We start from the raw sequence: 21,575 nt of genomic DNA on the forward strand, positions 1-21,575 counted from the left end.
CCTTCTTGTTGCAGGACGGATTTCCACCGCTCTTTTGTCTAGTGCTGCTTCACTGAGGCAACTTACCAAAGCCAAGTAAGCCGCTCCACTCGAGCCATTATACTGATACAGGTCAACCAGTCGTTACACTATCCCCTTCATGCTGAACGCCAAGCGAGAAAGCTACAACTTCTTCTTTTAAGGTCGCACAAAGGGCAAGTTTCAGCGCCAATTTTTTGTGGAGACAAAACTACATCGATTGGACTTGTCATTTTCAGAGCTTCACGAAAAGTATAATTCTATCAGTCTACACAAAATAATGTCTTCAGAATATGATTCAATAAACATCTTACAAAAAAGTTGAACAATTACAGTACATGTACCATACATTCAGCCAGAATTTGAAATTTCTCCTATTTTTCCCTATTTCCCCGATGTTTACACTTCTGTCAGAATAGGACACTGAGACACTCCCTGGCTAAACATATGACAACGAGTGGACATTGTCCTATCCACACTTCACGAGGATTGAAAACAAAGCTACATGTATATTGTATTTTACACAATATATGAATATATGATGTACTACATGTATATATGAAGTCCCAATGATCTTCTATCATATACAGTGTAATGTATATGTATAATACAAGATTAGTTCTCCAGAGAACCTTTTGACACCCTCACTGTTACCTGCTAAACACTGACCTGAACTGATTTCATCGTACAATATCCATGTACTGCAATTCTTCGACCTTTTCACATGTTTGAAAGGTGTTTATTCAAGGATATTCTGAAGGCATTATTCTGTGATGGTTGATAAAAATATAGTTCATGTCAAGCCCTGAATCCGGTCAATGCCCAGCCAATCTAAATTTATTATCAAAATCAAATAAACAATGTTCATTAAGTTGCTCTTTCATGTGCAAAACAGTAGATGTATTACGGTAAATGTACATAGATGTGCAGTACAAGGGTCATGGTCTCAAGAAACAAATCAAGAAATTCTAAAAATGTCACAAAATTCGAAGTTGCTTTACACACATTTGTGTACATGTACATGTTGTTATTTCACTCAGAATAAATGTACACTGACATCTACCGCAGGCCATTTGAAGCTTATTTCTCTACCCTAATTTCCCAACCTTTTTGCATATAAAACAGCAACTGTCAATGCAATTTATGCACATTTTTAATTTGATTTTGGAGACTAAACTACAATGGTAGGGCTGGCCAATGTCAAATGTCAGGGCTTTTCAAAAGTATAATTTTGTCAGTATACACTGAATAACGCCATGAATATGCTTGAATAAACACCTTGGAAAAATGTGAGAATGTTGAAGACTTACAGTAAACACTTACACGAAATCACAGTTAGTACTTATTTTTGCTCCTACTGGACAATCCGTTACAATTCAAAAATTTGGGCTTAAATGACCCGGTGTGAATGGTGATATTTCTCTATTAGGCCTAAACCTATACATATAGTCTACAGTTTCATCCCATAGACTAGCACAGTCATTCTCTGCCCCATCACTGAGGTAGCCCACCTCTGTTATTCTATCACACTATCTAAGCCCTTGTTTTATGAGTAGTCTGTTCCCTCCAATGGGGCAATAAACTGGGAGTCCACAGACACCAGTAGTCAATTCTCAACCCCAGGGGTTCAAACAATCGCTTAGTAGCAGCTACAGATGTATGTATATACAACAAGAGAGACATTTTGTAAGAGACTCACTGAGTAATGTATTGATTACTACATCCTACTGATCTTGCTCAAAAGCGTCAGAAAGCCCAGTCTGGCGCACATGTCTGCAGCCAGCTTTTAGTCCTGGATCATCCGATTATAAACTGTATCGAAAACTCATTTAGTTTGTAATCCACAGTTCTGTTAATGTACAACCAACTGATGTGGGAGTCACTTCACAAAGGAAAGCAAGCATGAGCAAGGTTGACTGTCACTACAATCAACTTGTACCATGTGCCATGGCAGAGCATGTTAAACTCACACATGTACATGTATAAATATGTAAACTATATTTACATGTAATTCTTCAACCTTTTCACATGTTTGCAACGTGTTTATTCAAGCAAAGCATTATTCTACTTTGATAAAATCATACTTTTTTTTTAAACCCTGAAGTTGGCCAATCCAACCAAGGTAGTTTTGTCTTCAAAATCAAATTTAAAACGTACATACATGTAAATTGCACTGGAAGTTGATCTTTCATATGCGAAAAAGTTGATTTATTTAAGGATTTATTTATTTGATTGGTGTTTTACAGTTGGAGGACACTGGGCAGAGCTCAGGGGGAAACCCAAAACCTCCGCACGTTCGAAAAGGTTGACAAATTAGGGTCATTCAATAAACTTGACCACAATCACCTCCAGGAATGAGATACCGGCCAAGGCAATACAAATTACTGCATTTCACATCAAGTTTAGTTCTTGTGACACATTCTGCTTGATTTGGATTAATTCATCCTTCTTAAAGGACCACTTTCAGGAGTGTTTTTTGTGAAGTTTGATTAATTTCTTATCAGACAAACTTAAGTCTTGGAACCAAAAGTATCAATTTAAGAGCTTTATGTGTTGATTTAAGTTCATTTTCACACACTGAACTGTAGGCGAAATACTGTAAACTGTAGAGATTACCTCAAGATCCCTTCATTGGATCAGCATCAACTATCATTAATGTATCTAGTAGATACATTAACTATGCAATTAAGTACATGTACATATAATCTCTCTGAATTTGAATAATAACCTGATAGTGGAGATAAAACTAAATGGCCAACACTTCATTTATTTATTTATTTGATTGTTGTTTTACACCATACTCAAGAATATCTCACTTATACGACAGCAGCCATCATTATGGTGGGAGGAAACCTGGCAAAGTCTGGAGGAAACCCACTATCATCCGCAGATTGATGGCAGACTTTCACATGAAGCCAACACTTCAGCACTTGACAGAGATCATAAGATGTATTCATCTGACTTAAATATAAGAATTTTTCACTTTTTATCGACAGCAGTCAGTTTTACTGGAGGGGTAATCCACAGTGCCTGGCATAATCCACCAACTTAAATTGGCAAAATACAGCCCATCATGTGTCCAGCCAATTAGGGTTCTTCTAATGAGGAGGGTGATTATTAGGGAGTATACGGTTATCTGTAGAAACAAGAGAAAGCTATCTGTAATGTATGTACATATTGTAATACTAGCCAGCCAGGTTGAGTCTAACATGTATGAATTACTGACAGAAGGAAAACAGTCGACATACCCACACAAACCTGCGCCCACAAATCAATAATCACACAAACTCGCCTACCGTTAAGACGAAGTATTGTACATTCCTCTATGGAAATGCACGAGAAAGATTTGGTATCAAAATTCTTGTGCGGAACACTGAATCTACACTGTAACTTCACAGTGGTAGAGAGAATGCATTGATTACCAGTATGCATTATTTGTGTACAGCTTCTTAAACCTTTTATTGCACATAGTTTAAAGTGTATATTAAATAGTTTATCGTTGAAATGTTAGACTACATCTACACTGTAAGTAAATCCAGTAGATCGACTGAAAGGTTGATGGCAAAATACAATGTTCGTGTACTAATGATGACAACCTAAAAGGCTGAACTACTGAGTCAAAATGAAACTTTCATTTTTCAGAACTAAACCTCTGACAGTGTACAGCGCATAGATCTACAAATAAGATATGTTATCATTTATGCTCGTTACTCATTCACCAAACCTAAAGACTTCCAGTCGACGTTCTTACACTCAATCTGCAATATAACTTCAAAGTACAGAATGCAGGTGACAAGTATTTTCAGCATTTTGAACTGTATTTTGGAAGCTTTTACCGGCAAGTAAAAGAAACGTTTGTTGAATAGAATTTTAAGCAGGGCTTCAAAGGCCATAGTAATCAAAAAGCCTGCGACCTTGTTGACACCTAACTATATGAATATGGTCCAACTTAAAATTCAAATATTTGACTGCATTTTAAAAACTATTTTTGGATACAGTGTTTAATAAAATGTCTGATTATGATGACTTTTTATTTTTATCATGCTTATGCCTTTAAGGCTCTCAGGTTTAGTGATATATACATGTATATACTCGTATATGTGGACATGGGAAGGAAAGGAAAAGATAAAAAAAATTCAGGTATATTTTACGACTAGACTTTTACGTCAAAATGTATCTCTCATTCTCATCAAAAAGTTCTGAAAATTAGTCTGAGACCACAGGTAGGAAATAAGTCATCACTTGGCGAATAAGTTGCTAAAAATAAACATAGCGGCCGCTTATCAGGAAGGTTATATGGTATTTATACCTTCTCTCCAAGACCATTAATCGTAACGCTCTGCGCAGACAAGATAAAAACCAACCCTGTCAAGGAAATTGCAAGCTGTCAGTACATTTTACCAGTGGCTGCAGAAGGCCTAGGAATATTTCGTCTTGTGCAGACACAAGAAGCTTGTCGGCTGAGAAGCGAAGACGGGCTGCTCGGGGTTGTAATGAAGCAGTATTCGTCACCATGCTTCTCTTGATAAGACATACATCTGGTATGCTACACGTATTTTATGTTTAACACATTTTTTTCCCCTTGCATCATTCGTAAAACAAAATGTCAAAAGCAAAAAAAATAAATAAATAAAAAAGCTCTCCATTGACAAACTGCTACAACTGTCTGTGTCTTTTTTTTCCTTCTTGGTCTATAGTTTTCTGTCAGAGTGCCCATTTCTAAAGGCTTTCCCCTTTCTCGTTGTTTTGACTTGACATCTCATGTCAGAAAACTTTACATTACACTGCATGCTTTACGCAGGCTGTGACATAACATCACATACCATCTATTAAAAATAAAAGGACATTTAATGACTCAAATTACACATACCCAACTGTCTCTTTGATGTGCCCTTAAGAGTTTTCCCATAGGAACAGAAGATCAAATCTACCTTTCCTGTCTTCTGTGTACATTTTGCTTATTTTTTATATGATTATTTTAACGGCTGTTTCAATAAACACATTAAGTCAACTCATGTACACAAATAATCTGATAGATGCAAAACACCCAACTGCACAAAAATATACACATGTAGAACAAACAGTTTCTAAATCTAAACTGCGCAGAAAAAAGTACATTCCAGCAGACAATAAATTTATAAAATTAAAGAAAGAAGATTTTCTTACCCACCTAAAATATAAAATGTACATGGCAGTACTGCTATAATAGTATCCCCAAACAAGCACCTGTTACAAAATCTCAAAAGTTCATTGCTTGTTTGTTTTAGTTTAAATCTTAAGCACAGGCTCCATCATTATGGTCTGACATAGGTGCATCATGGATGACAATATACAGCCGGGTAGTGTGATACTGACTTGTACCAGGGCAGGCCCAATGTTGATATACACATACCTATGTGGATGCACCTGTACTGCAATTCTTTAACATTTTCAAATGTTTGCAAGGTGTTTATTCAAGCCTATTCTAAGAACATTATTCTTCATAAACTTCTCTAAAATTATACTTTTTGTGAAGCCCTGAAACTGACCTATCCAACTGATGTAGTTTTGTCTCCAAAAGCAAATTAAAAATTTGCATGAATTGCACTGAAAGTTACTCATGTATACAGGAAAATGTTAAAAATCATCACAAGCCTACGCATCTGTATGAGTTATGACTACACTAGGTTTAATAGCACTTGCTCCTTAGTCTAGCGATATCCAGCTGTTTTCTTTTCACCATCAGGCTCAAGACAGAAAGGAGTAAATATTACAATTTTAGCCCTCAGAAGAAGATGCAGGGAATTCTTAAACAAAACCAGAGTCCTATGAAACTTTATTTCAAAATGGAAATCAGACCATTTTGTTTTGTCACAGTGTATTTGTACATTCCACATACATTATGCATGAACGTCTTGAGCCAATCTAAATGCCCATGAATCCTGGACAACTTGACCGTTTGCTGACCAAACCAAGGGATCACTTTAGCCACAAATTAAAGCCCTCTGGTCACTTCCTGACCATTCCATGGCCACACCCGTTTCAATTCATTAAGACTGTAGTCTCATGGGTCATCTTAATCTCTACATTTCTGTCATCTGAACCACTCCATATGCATGCGCGTTGCATTTACATGTAGTATGACAAATGACCTCAAAAATTTGCCCCAAGAAGCATATATTTAGGCACAAATAAATATCATATAATATTTCTTTTAGTGCTGAAGCTTACATCTTTCCTGTAGCATACATGCATCATTCAGCCGTCCAATCAAAATCAACATAACTCTCATAATTAGGCAATATTCCGTGAAATTTTAGGGCATTTAATACCATACTAACATATCAGACTAGTACATTTAGTACAACAGAGATGTCTGTCTACATATACTATTAAGGCATAGCAGACTGGTACATTTACTAGAGTGAGGATCTCGCTCTGACGTTTATAATGAAGTGGTCCCATGCTGTGCGCTCTCTTATTAGTTTCTGGTTGGTCACACATTTTGTGTGCATGTGTAAACGCAGATGTACATCATTGGGGTCGAAAAGCAATGGGGTACATTCATAGTACAAACATGTAGGCAAAGGTATGTGCTATAATGGAATGCTGTACAGGTACAGTTACCTTTAAACACCCTTGTTGTCATACGACTGAAAAATTGTCCCGTACGATGTAAAAACCCCAAGCGAATACATCCACAATGTTGCATCAAACAACATCAAAATTTATAATATTTCAAAAAGCTGCCCTACCATAAACGCAAGAAACACAACAGACCTTGAAGTTCAGGTACATGTACCTATCCATTTTTCCCCCCACCATGATTATACCAGGAACACATACATACATGCATTTTTCAGAACCGTCTCTGATAGGACTAGAATCAAACCCTGGACAATATATTGTAGCTCCACAAATGAAACAAAACGTCCTTTGATGTCAATGCCATTCCATAAAATCAACAGGGCTGATTCTGATCAGCACACTCCGCTTTAACTTAACCAACCATGCAGCGGCTCTGATACCCCCACCCCCAAACCCTACACCCCATGAGTCATGTAGATGGCTCCGAAAAGCCACGAGCAAAATTTGCTGGGTAACAGTATTTAGGCACCAAAGTCAGTTTATCAACAATAAGTCTACCGTGTACATCTACAACGGCAAGAAGCAAACCAATGTTATAAATAAACATGCAAACCATGTACAACTGTATACATGCAAAGTTGTCTGTCTCAAAGTTGGGAGACCTGGGATCAAACCCTGGTCAGGTCATACAGAAGACTTTATAAATGGAACATGTACTTGTTGCTGCCTCGTTTGATGATCAGCACGAAGAGATTAGAGCAAGGAAACTGGACTGGTTGGCCCTATCACTATAATGTGACTGGGCAGGGTGTCATATTATACTGGTGTCTTTGGCATGATACTTCATGGACACACCCTGTTACAAGAAGACACAATATATGTACTGTGTCTTTTTGTGCTGCCACTACTGAAGTATCATGCCGAAGACACCAGGCATGACACTCCACCTAGTACACGTACACATACCTAATGACTCGTCGTCATACATGAATGAAAAATTGCTAAGTACGACACAAAACGCCAAGCATACATACATTTGTACGAACAGTGTAGCACTTTAAGCCACTTTCTCCAGTATAAATTTGCCGATCTGCCAACTCGATCAACCAGAGACCTTTCAGCCCACCAAACTAGCACTGAGTAGTTATTACATGGACATCAGTGCCATGCAGTTTATGTACAAAAGAATTCGGGGAAAAAAGAAATGGCGCCATTTTTATGAGGTATTACCCCACAAAATGTAAGCCAAGCAGAAAAATGAGACACTGGTCTTCACGAATGGCAGATGTTCCTGCAATTTTTTATTCCTTATCAAACCTCTGAACATTTTGATCACTGACAAGCAGCAGCGCTCTGTTGACTGTGGCGCATTTTTCATGGAAGCAGAGAACAAAAAGGGAGACCTATCTCTTGAATTCTACGGGGAAAGGAAAAAAAAAAAAACAAATTGATCAATTACAATCAAGAGACAAGTGGAAATTTTTAGATATGACAGCTTGCTCTGAAAGATGAAAGGAAATGTTTGCTCCATGCACTGTAGTGAAAAGCAGAACACTATTACTGAGGTCAACAAAGAGAATCAGGCTCTGCTCCAACATCAAAAAGCTCAAATAGGACATACATGTTGCTACAACATACATGCAATTCCCCCAATAATCAAACAAGTCAAATAAATAAATAACAGCTTTATAAATTAGGCACCCTACAGCTTTATCTAATTTCAGTTAAATAAAAAAATTAATGAACAAACAGCCTTAGAATTTAGGCACCCTACAGCTTAGACGCCTAATCTGGGCTAAATAATTTAGGTACCCAACAGCTTAGCAACCCTGTTTGGGCTAAATAAATAAATAAATAAATAAATAAAAATACATGTAACTTACACCTCTTTTTGTACTGTCAGTGTACATGAACACAGGAACTTTTTTCAAACACAGAAGTCAAATTTTATCTGGGAATATTCCCATAATTTTGTCTTTCTCTTTACCGCTTGCTGTAATTTGAGCACCTGTCCTTGTATTTGACACTGCTTTGTTGTTTTTTCTTCACAAAGCATCTCTATTGCTTACTTCATCGTTATATTACATGTACTTGTGCCCTTTCTTTTTTCTATCCATATAAATTAGGTTGTTTACGGTAATAATTGAACAGGTCAGACAGTGTGGCTGCTGTGTTTTGGGGCAGCTATACTTCCTATGTAAACACAGGAGTGAGGTCCATGCCTGCAAAGTACAATAGCAAAGGGGTGAGATAAGGGTTGTTACCCCAGACAATCCCAGCTTAAGCCTGCACACCACATGTGCACCCATCTCTATACACGCTGGAGTGGGGGAGGCTACAGAGTAGAACCCAGGCTAAGAGTCTCAGGTCAGGTAAACAACAACAACACCTTCAGCAGCTTATTACCTGGCATTTACATGTATATGTACATGGGCTATGATTCCATGGGTATGGTAGTTATTCCAATGAATCATGTAAAACAAGTTTGTTTTTTTAACCATTAATTTTATAAAAACTTTCAACAATGTTGTCTATAAAAGGAGGGGTGATGTATTTATTTATTTATTCATTTGACTGGTGTTTTACGCCATAGCGCCGGAGAGGAAGCCAGCAAGAGCTGGACTTGAACTCACAGCGACCAAATTGATGAGAGGCTCCTGAGTCATTGTGCCATGTCGGCGTGCTAACCACCTTGGCGACAGAGACCCTGTGATGTATACCAAATCCAGTAATTACATGTATCCATGAAGGGAGAAACTTAAACTGAAAAATTATTAACTTTAACATATCAAATTTTTCACAATTTCAACCTTTAATGTTGCTCACACAAAATCATGAACAGTACAAACAAATCTTATTGACTGTAAGCAAAAACCTATTATTAAACAAACTTTCATTACAGTCAAAAAGGTGAATTAGTATAGTGAAGCATTTTAAAACAGACTTCAATTTACAGCAATTCTTTGAAGTTTAGAATTGCAAAATGAATAGGAATACAAATCGGTATCTTCCTATTTTGGGTCAGAAAAAGTATGCATAAATTTCTCTTACTATTTTGAGAAAGAATGAGTATGCTCATATGCACATACAGTACATGTACATTGTGTACCATAGTATTTTGGGTCAGAATGACTAAGAACACATTAATCTTCCTATTTTAGGCCAGAATGAGTAAGAACACATGAGTCTGATTATTTCTGGTCAAATTGAGAAAGAACATATGTACATGTACATGTACCTTCCTATATTGGGTCAGAATGAGTAGGAGCACTTGTATCTTCCTACACTGAGTCAGAACAAATAGGAGCACATGTATTTTCCTATATTGGGTCAGAATGATTAGGAGCACATGTATCTTCCTATATTGACTCAGAACAAACAGAGGCACATTTATCTTCCTATATTGGGTCAGAATGAGTAGGAGCACATGTATCTTTCTATATTGAGTCAAAACAAACAGAGGCACATGTATCTTCCTATATTGGGTCAGAATGAGTAGGAGCACATCTACCTTCCTATATTGGGTCAGAATGATTAGGAACACATGTACATGTATCTTCCTATATTGGGTCAGAATGAGTAGGAGCACATGTACCTTCCTATATTGGGTCAGAATGAGTAGGAGCACATGTATCTTTTGGGTCAGAATGAGTAGGTACACACATGTATATATCTTAATATTTTGGGTAAACACATGTGTACAATGAATTCCAATCCACGCAATCTGGGATTCTAACCACATGTGCCACAATAACAACGTAGATCACACACGCGACAACCTATCAGCGCCACAAACAACAATCCACTCCCACATTAAATATGCATCACTGCTCACAGCTGCCTTTACAAAGGGTAACCTTGGCAGAGTCATTTAAGCTGATAAAGCTTGAATAAGGGCAATGAGTTGGGAGTTGCTGTGAGCTGGTTGGGCAAAGAATCTGAGAAATATGGCCTGAACAGGGCTGCTATTTTCCAACACTTCAGTCAAATATATCCTAATATATGACTACAAAATTCACCCATGACTAACTTGCCCACTTTTTCTGATTCTAAGAGTTCTAATTTTAAAAATGTCTTTTCAGATTTGCTTGGAACATGGAATGATATCCTACTGGAAAATTGTGAAATTCAGCACCAAAAATAGTGTTTTGTGACGTTTACTTGCCTTTAAAAATGCCCTTTTCTAGACAAAATTTTACGTCAGTTAGGGTATGTGTATAATATTGTTCCATGCACAATGTAGTTTTAGCCTCAATCCCACTTCTGACACCAAAATTAACATGACAAATGACATCAGAATAGAACAAAGCAGCTGGAGAAACTTAGAGTTGAGCAATTACTGTCAGAAATGATATTGATCCATCAGTAATGGTTTAAGCATTCTGCAAACACTGATAGTTTTCTATTTAAACTGTAGGGTTGGAGTCTGTAAGATGCGTGTACACACTTGTACACATTGACCAGTTCCAATGGTCACATCCAGGGTTTCCATCTCTCACTCATTTGCAACATTCAATGTTTTATTCCTTTTATCTATTTAACTGTTGTTTTATGCCACATTCCAGAGTATGTCACTTATAAAATGACAGACACCTGATATGACTTACACCATGGTGCCACTATTTAAGCATTTACATGAAAAGTAAGAATAAACCCCTGAGTGAGGTAAACTGACAAGAGGCCATATTTCACACTTTCATCACTGTTCTGGTTTTACTCTCTATGCTCTAAGTCTTTGCTCATAATTATATTATGGACCATTTTTCTACAAAATGAGCTTGCAATCATGTCTGAAAGCAAGTCATGTCTACTTCCAAATGTATATAAGGTTTAGTACATGTATGGCGTGAATCAAAATGGCTAGTACATCTATCGCTCAACCAAACTGCTGCAGGCTTCTTTCAATGGATGAAGACATTCAAGTATTGACATGAACACAACTTCACTCCTCAATCATGCTCCTCAAGTCCTAAACAAGATTTGTAAATAAGAGTTAAATACGATGAGCCAGTACTGCTGGAGGCATCTCATAACAAATGAGGTTTTAAGAGGCAAACTTGTTGTAAGCGTTCACTGTCAAGTCTCCCATTCAGAATTTAATGGGATCACATTATTTCACATGGATGAGTTTTCACACCAGCCGTACTAGTGAATTTTGTTTTCTTTTTCCCTGTCAACAACTCCATTCTCTAGAGACATGACAGAAAACACACACAAAAAAGTTGTCTGTGTCTGAACATTTCTACTAGGCTTTAAAAAGCTCCAAGACTGAATGAACAGCTGAAGCCAATTCTCACACCTCTCCACTACATGTGCCACTACACTGCTTTAGGTGACTTACGGCCACTGATTTCTGTAGTAACCACAGGTACATGCTGAAGCACGTCTTCTAATTTCTAGGACAAACTATATTAGTTGTGAGGAAAACAAAAACATTAAGGTGAGTTTATTTCACAGGATAATGGCATGTGTAATCTTCAGATCTCTGAACACCACTAATTAGCATTACACCATGGCTTATTTCAAAGAAAAGCCTGTAAACCACGAATGCAGGTATGCCAGATTTGGACAAATCTGTGCACATGTATGTAATGTGCATATGAATCACAATAAATACATGTGCAATGTGTACATACAGTTAGCAAGATTTAATATCGATCAAGGACATCCTTTATTTCAGCAAAAACATCGCACGGCATGCATCATAGTTACTGTATTTCTAATTAGTACAAATTATATACGCATATTAATCAACCAGGCATTAATCCTGCCTCCCCCCAAAAAATGGATAAAACTTTTTTCACGGACCTCTGTCACCAATTCGCAAAAATATTGCATTACCGTATCTTAGTACATATCTTAACAAAAAAAACCCACAAAAACTCATGCCTTCGAGAAAATTATTACAAATTGCATGTATTAAAATTGTACAATCATTTGAAAGAAACAATCATCACTCATCGGAAATCTTTTCCGCTTCATTCAGGACAAAGCTGTATAATCTATTTTTCACTCATGCCTTTGCAATGCAGATACTGCAAAACAGAACAATGATCAAACCAGGGTTGCCACTGTATGGAAAAAGTGATTCCATTAGGAATTTATTTTCTTAATTTTTCCTCCAATATAATCCTTGTGACATTGATTATATCTACATTGACTGCGGACATCGTTAAATTATGTTCATTTGGCATAGCCCAAACAACCTTCTAAAAACAAAAGGGGGCCCTATGAAATAAATTTTTAAATCCCTATATTATTATCCGGAGTAAAACAAAAAAAAACAAAAAGCAAAAAACTCCTACTGCTATCTTTTCCATTAGCCAGAATACAAAAAAGCTCCCACTGACATACCCCATCTCTTCTGTCAGAATTGTTATGTGCCCAGCATGGAATTTATGAAGGATGGCCTGAGAGTCTCAACAGCCCATTTATTAATGTTTCCGTTTTCTACTGGCCATTGAATAACGAGGTCACTTTCAACCTTATTTCCATTCAATAACTATACCAACTACAGCATGTCAGTCTCCATGTAGCTGGCTGGTTTTTCCAATGCAAACATATTGCATTCTGGTGCTGCCTCACTTAAACACACTGCTAAAGACACCAGACATGATGCAGTTACACATATCAACACGTACATGTACAATACATATTTGAACATATTTTGAACAACAAATTTAGTATTTTACGCCGTACTCAGGAAAATTTCACTTATACATGTATGGCGGCGGCCAGCATTATAGCGGGAGGAAATCGGGCAAGGCCCGAGTGAAACTCATGACCATCCACAAGTTGCTGACAGATCTTTCCACTGCTGAAGAAGAAGCAAGCATCAGTTGGGCTTGCAGTGACAGCATTGGTGGGAGGCCCCTAGGTTATTGTGTCGAGCTAGTGTGCTAACCCCCTCAGACACGGAGGCCCCAACCATAACTGTAGCTTGATCAACTAGATTAATTGTACCATAATTGTAGGAGAAATAATAACTATGTGATTACTAACACTTGGATTCCCAATCACATATTAACCACAGAATTAACAGCGTGCCTTTTCCCCTATAATTGTAACAGAATCAATGGGAACACTTTTCACATTGTACCACAACTGTTAAATCAATAACATAATTACTTCAACTGAAATATACGTTCCACATGTAGGATTAAAAAATTACAACAGGATAATGGAAAATTTACGTGCTTTTTAACAGGAATATATAATTATCTGTAGCTGTAGCACAACTACATGTATGTAAAAAGTTTCTGAAAGAAGATCCTTTTAAAATGCCAAATTAAAATGTAAGTATGTTATACTCAACGACAACCTAGCATTGTTGCATAAAAACATGCATCAACAGTTGCCTCCACCACAGATGTATACACTCTGCTCTATTTATCAGCAATTCTTCACTTCTGCTTGACACCAGGAATTATGCGATTTAAAACAGAAATGGAAATATATCGCTCTCCAGAGACAATTCCCAGACAAAGCAAATATTTTACTGGCACTTCTGTCTATACCTAAACACCCATGCAATAATCTCATTACCATTCTCCTCCCAGGCTAGGTTAGGTAACAGCATTTATATGGAGGCCATACTTTAAAAATTCTTTGGTCAACATAACCTGACCTCATCAGAAAAAAATAAGGTCGGTTAATTGGGGAATATATTGTTTTCTTTTTTATTCTGGCTTATGACTTTTGAACAAATTACCATTACATTGAAAGGAAAATATATAAAACAAAAAACTTCCATCAAAATCACAGGAAAAAAGTCTTGGAGCAGGGCCTTTTTTAAGAGCATCAGTCCAACAAATCAATTTTTAATTACTGTCAAAAGGGGGGAAAAAATCATCCTTATTAATATAATAATATCACATTTTGTGAGACTGTGATAATGTGCAGGTGCTGTGAATCACTTAACAATGAACGTGCACACTTAAAGAAGATCAACAGGGTTTAGTTTTCAAAGTGGCCAAAGACAAGGCTCAATAAAAAATGACTGCTTACTGCTGTACCTGTAACATGTACAGTTTGCTTTGGACACTACATCTATGATTACAGGTAAATTTTAAAGTTACATGTACCTTACTGGATTTCCTCAACCAATTACCCTGGCTGCTATCAGCGCACTGAGACATTATCTTGATCCTTCATAAAATATAAATAAATCAATAAACAGATTCAGTTAGCTACGAGTACATTGCACAAGTTCTCAAACCAGATGTTTTAATAACATTAAAATCTAACAGTTCTTTTCATCAGTGGTGAGTCGTCCCTTATTTTTCATCATTAATGAAAAATGTTCAAAGAGAACATAGAAGGTGAGCTTCAAGCTTCATTTAAAATATGTTTGTTGGAGATTACTGATTTTACTAGGCTTGTAAAGGAATTCCTTTTCTTGGTCTTTCTCTCAATGTTAATTTCTTTAAAATCACTACCTTTTTCACAAGCTAGAACAAATTTCCTCATCAATCCACATATCCCCTATCTTTCCTCACAAGGTTGGGTTGCCCCCAACACTGAATTTTTTTTTACGATGGCCTGTGTCTCGTTCCTTTGTATTTCCTTCAGGAAGGAAGCTCATCAGGAACAGGACTTTACCTTTAACGACTTTCCAGCTAATCACATATTTAAATTCTGAGTATTTAGAACATGACAGTTTGTATTAAGCTGAGAGGCCTCCGTGGCTCAGCTGGTTAGCGCGCTAGCGTAATGACCCAGGAGCCTCTCACCAATGGGGTCGCTGTGAGTTCAAGTCCAGCTCATGCTGGTTTTTTCTCCGGCCGTAAGTGATAAGGTCTGCCAGCAACCTGCGGATGGTCGTGGGTCCCCCCCGGGCTCTGCCCTGTTACGTCTCACCGTAATGCTGGCCACCGTCGTATAAGTGAAATATTCTTGAGTACGGCGTAAAACATTAATCAAATAAATCAAATAAATTGTACTAAGCTAGCAGATTTCATTTGTTCTGACATATTTTAATTCATGTAGGTTCTACATGTCCACCTCAACATCTTATACAAGTACACCCATGGCTAATCTTTCAACATGATGACAAACATCTATAAATTCATTTACATGCTCCTCAGTAATTTTTCAAAGTTTGATAATGATATTTCCTTCAAATTATGGGTACAGGTAATTGTTCAGTTTCACATGGAACAAGTTTAACAGGCTTCCACAATACACAACCATGTACTATTCAATCCAACAACAACGTTCTATCACCTCTCCATAATTAAAATTAATTTGCCCAGCTGCAAATGTGTACTCATTAAGGTGTTGCTCCATGCATCTGTGTGAACACTTGAATTAAGGAATTAGAAGACAGATTGGCTATCGATACATGTTGTGTTTTAATACCAATCTCAGGCTTCAATTTTAAACTGTGTAGATGTAGATTTTGTATAAACTTAAAACATGATCGGTGGAACCATTAAACCACACTGATTGACAGGTCTGTAGCCATTAAGTTTTCTTACGCCTCCTTCATAACTGCAAATATTTTTCATGATGACCACTATCCTATGAATGTAGTTAGTCATTGAAACAGGTGGTACAGTTGTATCATATTATGATATGGTTTACAATTAATACGGTTCGTCTCAGAATCCATGTTACTTCAACTATGTGCCAGATGTGCACATCACCATAATGCTAGCTGCAGTCGTACAAGTGAAATATTCTTTGAGTACAACGTAAAACAACAATCAAATAAATAAATCAATGTACATGTTCCCTCACTACAGTGCAGCAACCCTCTACCACATGATGAGTTCCAAGAAAAGGGATAATACTCAGGGCACTATATTATTACAAGGTAAAAGACAAAATATACATTTGTGTTCCATCTCGCTTTGGTGACGAATCATTTAGAAAATTCCTGGATCTGCATCCAGATCTGCATAGATTGGCAGCTGTGCATAAAATTTCATCCAAATCAGTGTGCAGCTTCTTCTGTAAAGTTGCTTACAGACAGATAAATAAAGGGCACCCAAAACACACAACCTCATTCGCTTATGTATGAATTCTTGTAGCAAAATCACAAAAGCAATTAATACTACATGTAAACCATTATGTGTTAATTACAGAAAATGAGGCATGGACGATAGATAAAGCTTGTATAGCAAGTTCGGGATAAACTTTACAAGACACCTAAGTGGCATAACACCTCTGTTTTTGGCATGTACATGTACATGTGTATATATGTAGATGTGCCTTCGGTCAAACAGGCTTGCAGGTTAATATTGCTGATCTGTTACATGAACACAGGCCCTATCATTTTGCCACCTCACACAATGAATTAAAATTACACCCCATTCAGAGTTAATCTGACCCATCGTGCATTGTAACAAGTACGTACACGCATATGTAGTTACGCATGCAGAGCTTAAAGGTTTACTTGTATTTGAAATCTACCTTCACTACTCAATACATCCAGTATGGGAGGAAACAGGGGCACAGGAAACCCATGACCATCCGAATGTTGTTGCCAGACCTTCTTGTGTACGCATACTACAAGTACATGTATTTCCACAAACGCAATGTTGTGCATTACTTGAGCACAGTGAATCAACATGGCATACAGGACGCCAAAAATTAACACAGCACAAGCCAAGAGCTGTAGCTGCAAACACGTACGTGTTTCTATTTCTGTATGTCAGTTATAAAGAAGACAATGTGATATGTTTTCCTGGGTGTCAACTAGGTGTTGACAGGCAATGATAAATGCTTGGGCGACAGGCAAGTAAATAAATTATATGTGTTGTAAACGGATAATGGATATAAATATATATATATCACTGGGGTGACACGGTTTGCCACTGATAGTCCTGTCACGAAAACAACATGTGGAAGGCATAACCTTTACATTTATAGTACATGTACATTCATCAACTCCGAGGAGTGCAACAACAACACAATGATTTCCAGCACTGAGTGGTCAGTGATGTCATCGGCAGCCAGCAGAAATGTCAATAACACAAAACCTCCCTGACAGTCGTTTGTCGTTGTTCTTAGATATTAAATACAAAATCATGGATGACAAATGAGCGAAAATGAACCCAGCATAAATTCTGGCAAGCCAGAAGGAGTCTGCAATGATGAGAAAAACGTCTTCTGGCCGAAATACAGCCCGATTCTATTTCCGTTCAAACTCAAAGCAGACTCCAAGCAAGGCTGAGGAGATTTTGGCACGTTTGTCGGAGCAACACCGACGAAATCAAACACTAATAAAATACTACAACCTGGACGGAAGAAACATTCCACTTCCGTGTCGCTTGCAGCGTCCCCCGTCGACTCACACGCACTCATTTTCGCCCGTAGTCCATAGTTTTATCCATTTATCGCAAATATTCCACTACACTTCGTCTGATAATGCCTCAAGTCGGCCATTTTGGTTCTTTATTTCTGATGCTTGGGATTCGGTAGTTTCCGTCACTTTCCGTATTACCGTAAATGACCCAATAACAAACGGTCTGCTTTTGTCAATTTTCCAGCTGATTCATTTCACATTAGAAAACAACCGCCAATAATAATGTACTGCCAAAGCGTGAAACTGAATTATCCATAGACATTATATGAACGAATGTTTTCTACGAAATTGTAGCCATAGTAGCTGTTACCTGGGTATAAATTTCATATACATTACAGGACTAGGGCCATCCAAATTATTTGGTTTGTGTCATGTTTTATAAATGCGGATGTTTTCCACTCTACATACAAGAGAAATAAGGTCTACATTCGTAAAACAAAGGCCATTCTAATTAAAGAAGTTTATTTTCCAACATAGAACCATGTAGTGGAGATAGGGCGACTTACAATGTAAAATCAACACACGAATCTGCACACCTGTACACGGGAAGAAAAACGACCAAAAACGGCAACATTGTATTTGTTAAGAAAAGGATAATATTGAAACTTAATTAATATAATAGTGACTGTTTTAATTAAAACAAAAGATCAACAAACAAAAATTTAACAATGAGTTATTTGTTTTATGTCTATCGTCGTCTTGAAATTTTTTTTTAATTTACACTAAACCACTCACCTACAACATGTACCTGGCAAACACAAAACTTCATTATGAATGTACTTCTTTGATTGCTGCTGAACGCCATACTCAAGAATTTTCACCGACATACGACGTCGGTCAGTTTAGTAGGCGCATAGAGCAAACCAGAGTGCCCGGGGTAAACCACCCACCTCTGACAAGTTACTGAGGAACTTCCCCACGTGTGCATGACATACAGCTCCATATCTTGGTTTTAATCAAATGATCTTCAACAAATGTTATCTGCACAAACGGCCATTAAGGCCTACAGAGTTTATACAAGGGGCCTCCGTGGCTCAGTCGGTTAGCGCGCTAGCGCAGCGTAATGAACTAGAAGCCTCTCACCAATGAGAGTTCAAGTCAAGCTCATGCTGGCTTCCTCTCCGGCCTTAAGTGAGAAGGTCTTCTGGCAACCTCCGGATGGTCGTGGGTTTCCCCCCGGACCCTGCCCGGTTTCCTCCCACCATAATGCTGGCCGCCGTCGTATAAGTGAAATATTCTTGAATATGGCGTAAACACCAATCAAATAAATAAATAAATACAGCGTTTATAAATTACTGTGGGTTGGGGAATAAACAAATTATTTGTCCATGGCGCGGTTTGAACCCGTACCACGCGATTCCCAGATTAATGCTCTCAACTGAAATCAAATACGTCTCAGAACGTGACAAAATATGCACCTATATGCAAATATGCAAAAAAAAAAACCCAGCTACACCTTACAATCTGTTAAGTACCTATAATTTGTGTAATTTTAAACTACAGATTTAAACCTTTAATGAACAAAAAATATGACGAAAGAAGATAAACAATATGACACATTGTTGCTTGATGTATTTAGTTATTGTGTTTATTTATTTCATAGCTCTTATTTTGTGTTATACACTAGACTTTTTCACAGATACCAGGGATGTCATTTTCACAAAGGCAGAGACTACTTAGGCAATGGCCAGCATGCGATGCGATCTAAACAAACACGGCTAATAAGACACAAACACGTTATGATTATCCTTTCTACAGATAATTTATCAAATCAAAGCGTTGGGCTCGCTTCCTAGGATCCCGTGTTATTGCGGTTTCACAAATGGAAATTTGAATGACTACTTAACTATATATTAAACCCTGTTTATTTTCATATAAAGGGGAAGTTATTTATTTTTTTCAGCAATATAACACCACTCTTCAAAGGGGAGTCGTGCTAATTACCAAGGGAGATAACACCAAAAGGAAAATGTGAAAGGCAAAGCGAAAACATGAATGACTGCTAAGTGGGATTACTCACGGTCGTTTGCACAAATTAAGTCATAACTAGACAATGGTGATATTGGGGATTCGTGGTTAAACCTGTTGGGTATTGATGATACATGAAAGCACGCACGATGTGAATGTTTCATATGCATTAATTATAATTCCACTTCGTTAACTCGGTCTCAGTTGGTTAGCGCGCTAGCGCAGCGTAATGAACCAGGAGCCTCTCACCAACGCGGTCGCTGTGAGTTCGTCCAGCTCATGCTGGCTTCCTCTCCGGTCGTACGTCGGAAGTTTTGTCAGCAACCTGCAGATGGTCTTGGGTTTGCCCTTGGCTCTGCCCGATTTCCTTCCACGATAATGCTGGCCGCCGTCGTGTAAGTGAAATATTGTTGAGTACGGCGTGAAACACCAATCACATAAATAAATAAATATTAACCCGGTGACTATTCCACTTGAGAGGCGTGGCTCCCTTTCGGGATCTGCACACTCACGGAATTTTCAAGACTGCCGGGCAACATTGCAGGCAAAGCCATCGAGGTGATCATACACGAAATTCAATTATCTTCTACCAATATCACTGTCATGCAGCTGTAGGAATCATGGGAAAGATTGTCAGTAATTCACCAAAGGTTTGTGGTTTACTACACGCACTTCGGTTGAATGACTTCATCCGTAAAATTAAAAACTGTAAATGTGCAAATGCAATATTCTGAAGTACGACCTTAAACCACTAATAAATAAGTAAATAGACAAGTAAAGCTGAAATGAATTCATTTTTTTTTAAAATTATAATATTGAGTTTATAGTTGTCTCTTTGATAAAGGAGACCGGTTTGAGAGGCTGTAGAGTACGGACGTGTTTTGGCCCAGCTCTGTCACGGGCCACACGGGCAGCTACCGAGCCCTTGCACTGAGAATCAGATTGTATGTACGTATGTATATAAAACTTTAACTATGCAATATGTTGCTGACTGTGTAACTGCTTAGTTTAGTCTTTCTTACTTTCATCCCCCCTCCCCCGATTTTTTTCTTTTCTTTGGGGTTTTTTTGGGGTGTGGGGGGGATTGGCCGTTTGATTTTGGAGGTAAAATTTTTTAAAAAATCAATCAATTGTTAGAGTAGGCTAGGTTTAGGGAATCTTGTAAAGGGCACAGTGAGACTCTAAACTAACCAGGGCTTCTGTTGTCTTGTCCATTGCCCCGAAGCGCCCCGGTGGTGGGGTATCCCAATAACTGTCAGTGTACTAACTTCACTTGTCGATGCACATATATAGCGATCAACCCAATTATGCTAGAGGAAGGCATGGACATATTTCAAACTCAAACTTCTGCTGCCGGAAGTAAACGAAACCGGTCTCCCGAAGACGATACTCGTGAAACTGATACTCGAGGTGAAAAGCCAAAAGAGACAACTGTCAGCCAGGACTGTATAAATAGCAGCCTGGATGTTATAATGTCGGCTGTTGGTAATGTCCCTACGCGGCCTTCAGTCCTATAAAGTTAGGAGTAGAATTACAAAGGCCAGTGGGTAATGTAAAGTCGGTTAGAAAAATGCCGTCGAGGAATTTGATTGTGACATGTATTTCTACAGGACAATGTAGCAAACGGCTGAGGCTAAACAGTATCATGGGTAGAGATGTAACCTGCACTGTGCAAAACAAGTCTTTGCTGAAGGGTGTTATATACGGCAAC

At 37.9% G+C, this 21,575-nt stretch overlaps 1 protein-coding gene across 1 annotated transcript in view; it reads right to left on the bottom strand.

Annotated features, from left to right (window-relative positions):
- LOC135464350 (kalirin-like) overlaps nt 1–17,968 on the bottom strand; it is a 249,660-nt gene extending 231,692 nt beyond the window's left edge. The window contains 1 exon segment of the mRNA XM_064741776.1: nt 17,829–17,968. Coding sequence (XP_064597846.1) covers nt 17,829–17,895 — 67 coding nt within the window. The 5' untranslated portion in view covers nt 17,896–17,968.
- Nucleotides 17,969–21,575: the final 3,607 nt, after the last annotated feature.

The sequence above is a fragment of the Liolophura sinensis genome, chromosome 4 (genome assembly GCF_032854445.1).
Source record: "Liolophura sinensis isolate JHLJ2023 chromosome 4, CUHK_Ljap_v2, whole genome shotgun sequence".
Lineage (NCBI taxonomy): Eukaryota > Metazoa > Mollusca > Polyplacophora > Chitonida > Chitonidae > Liolophura > Liolophura sinensis.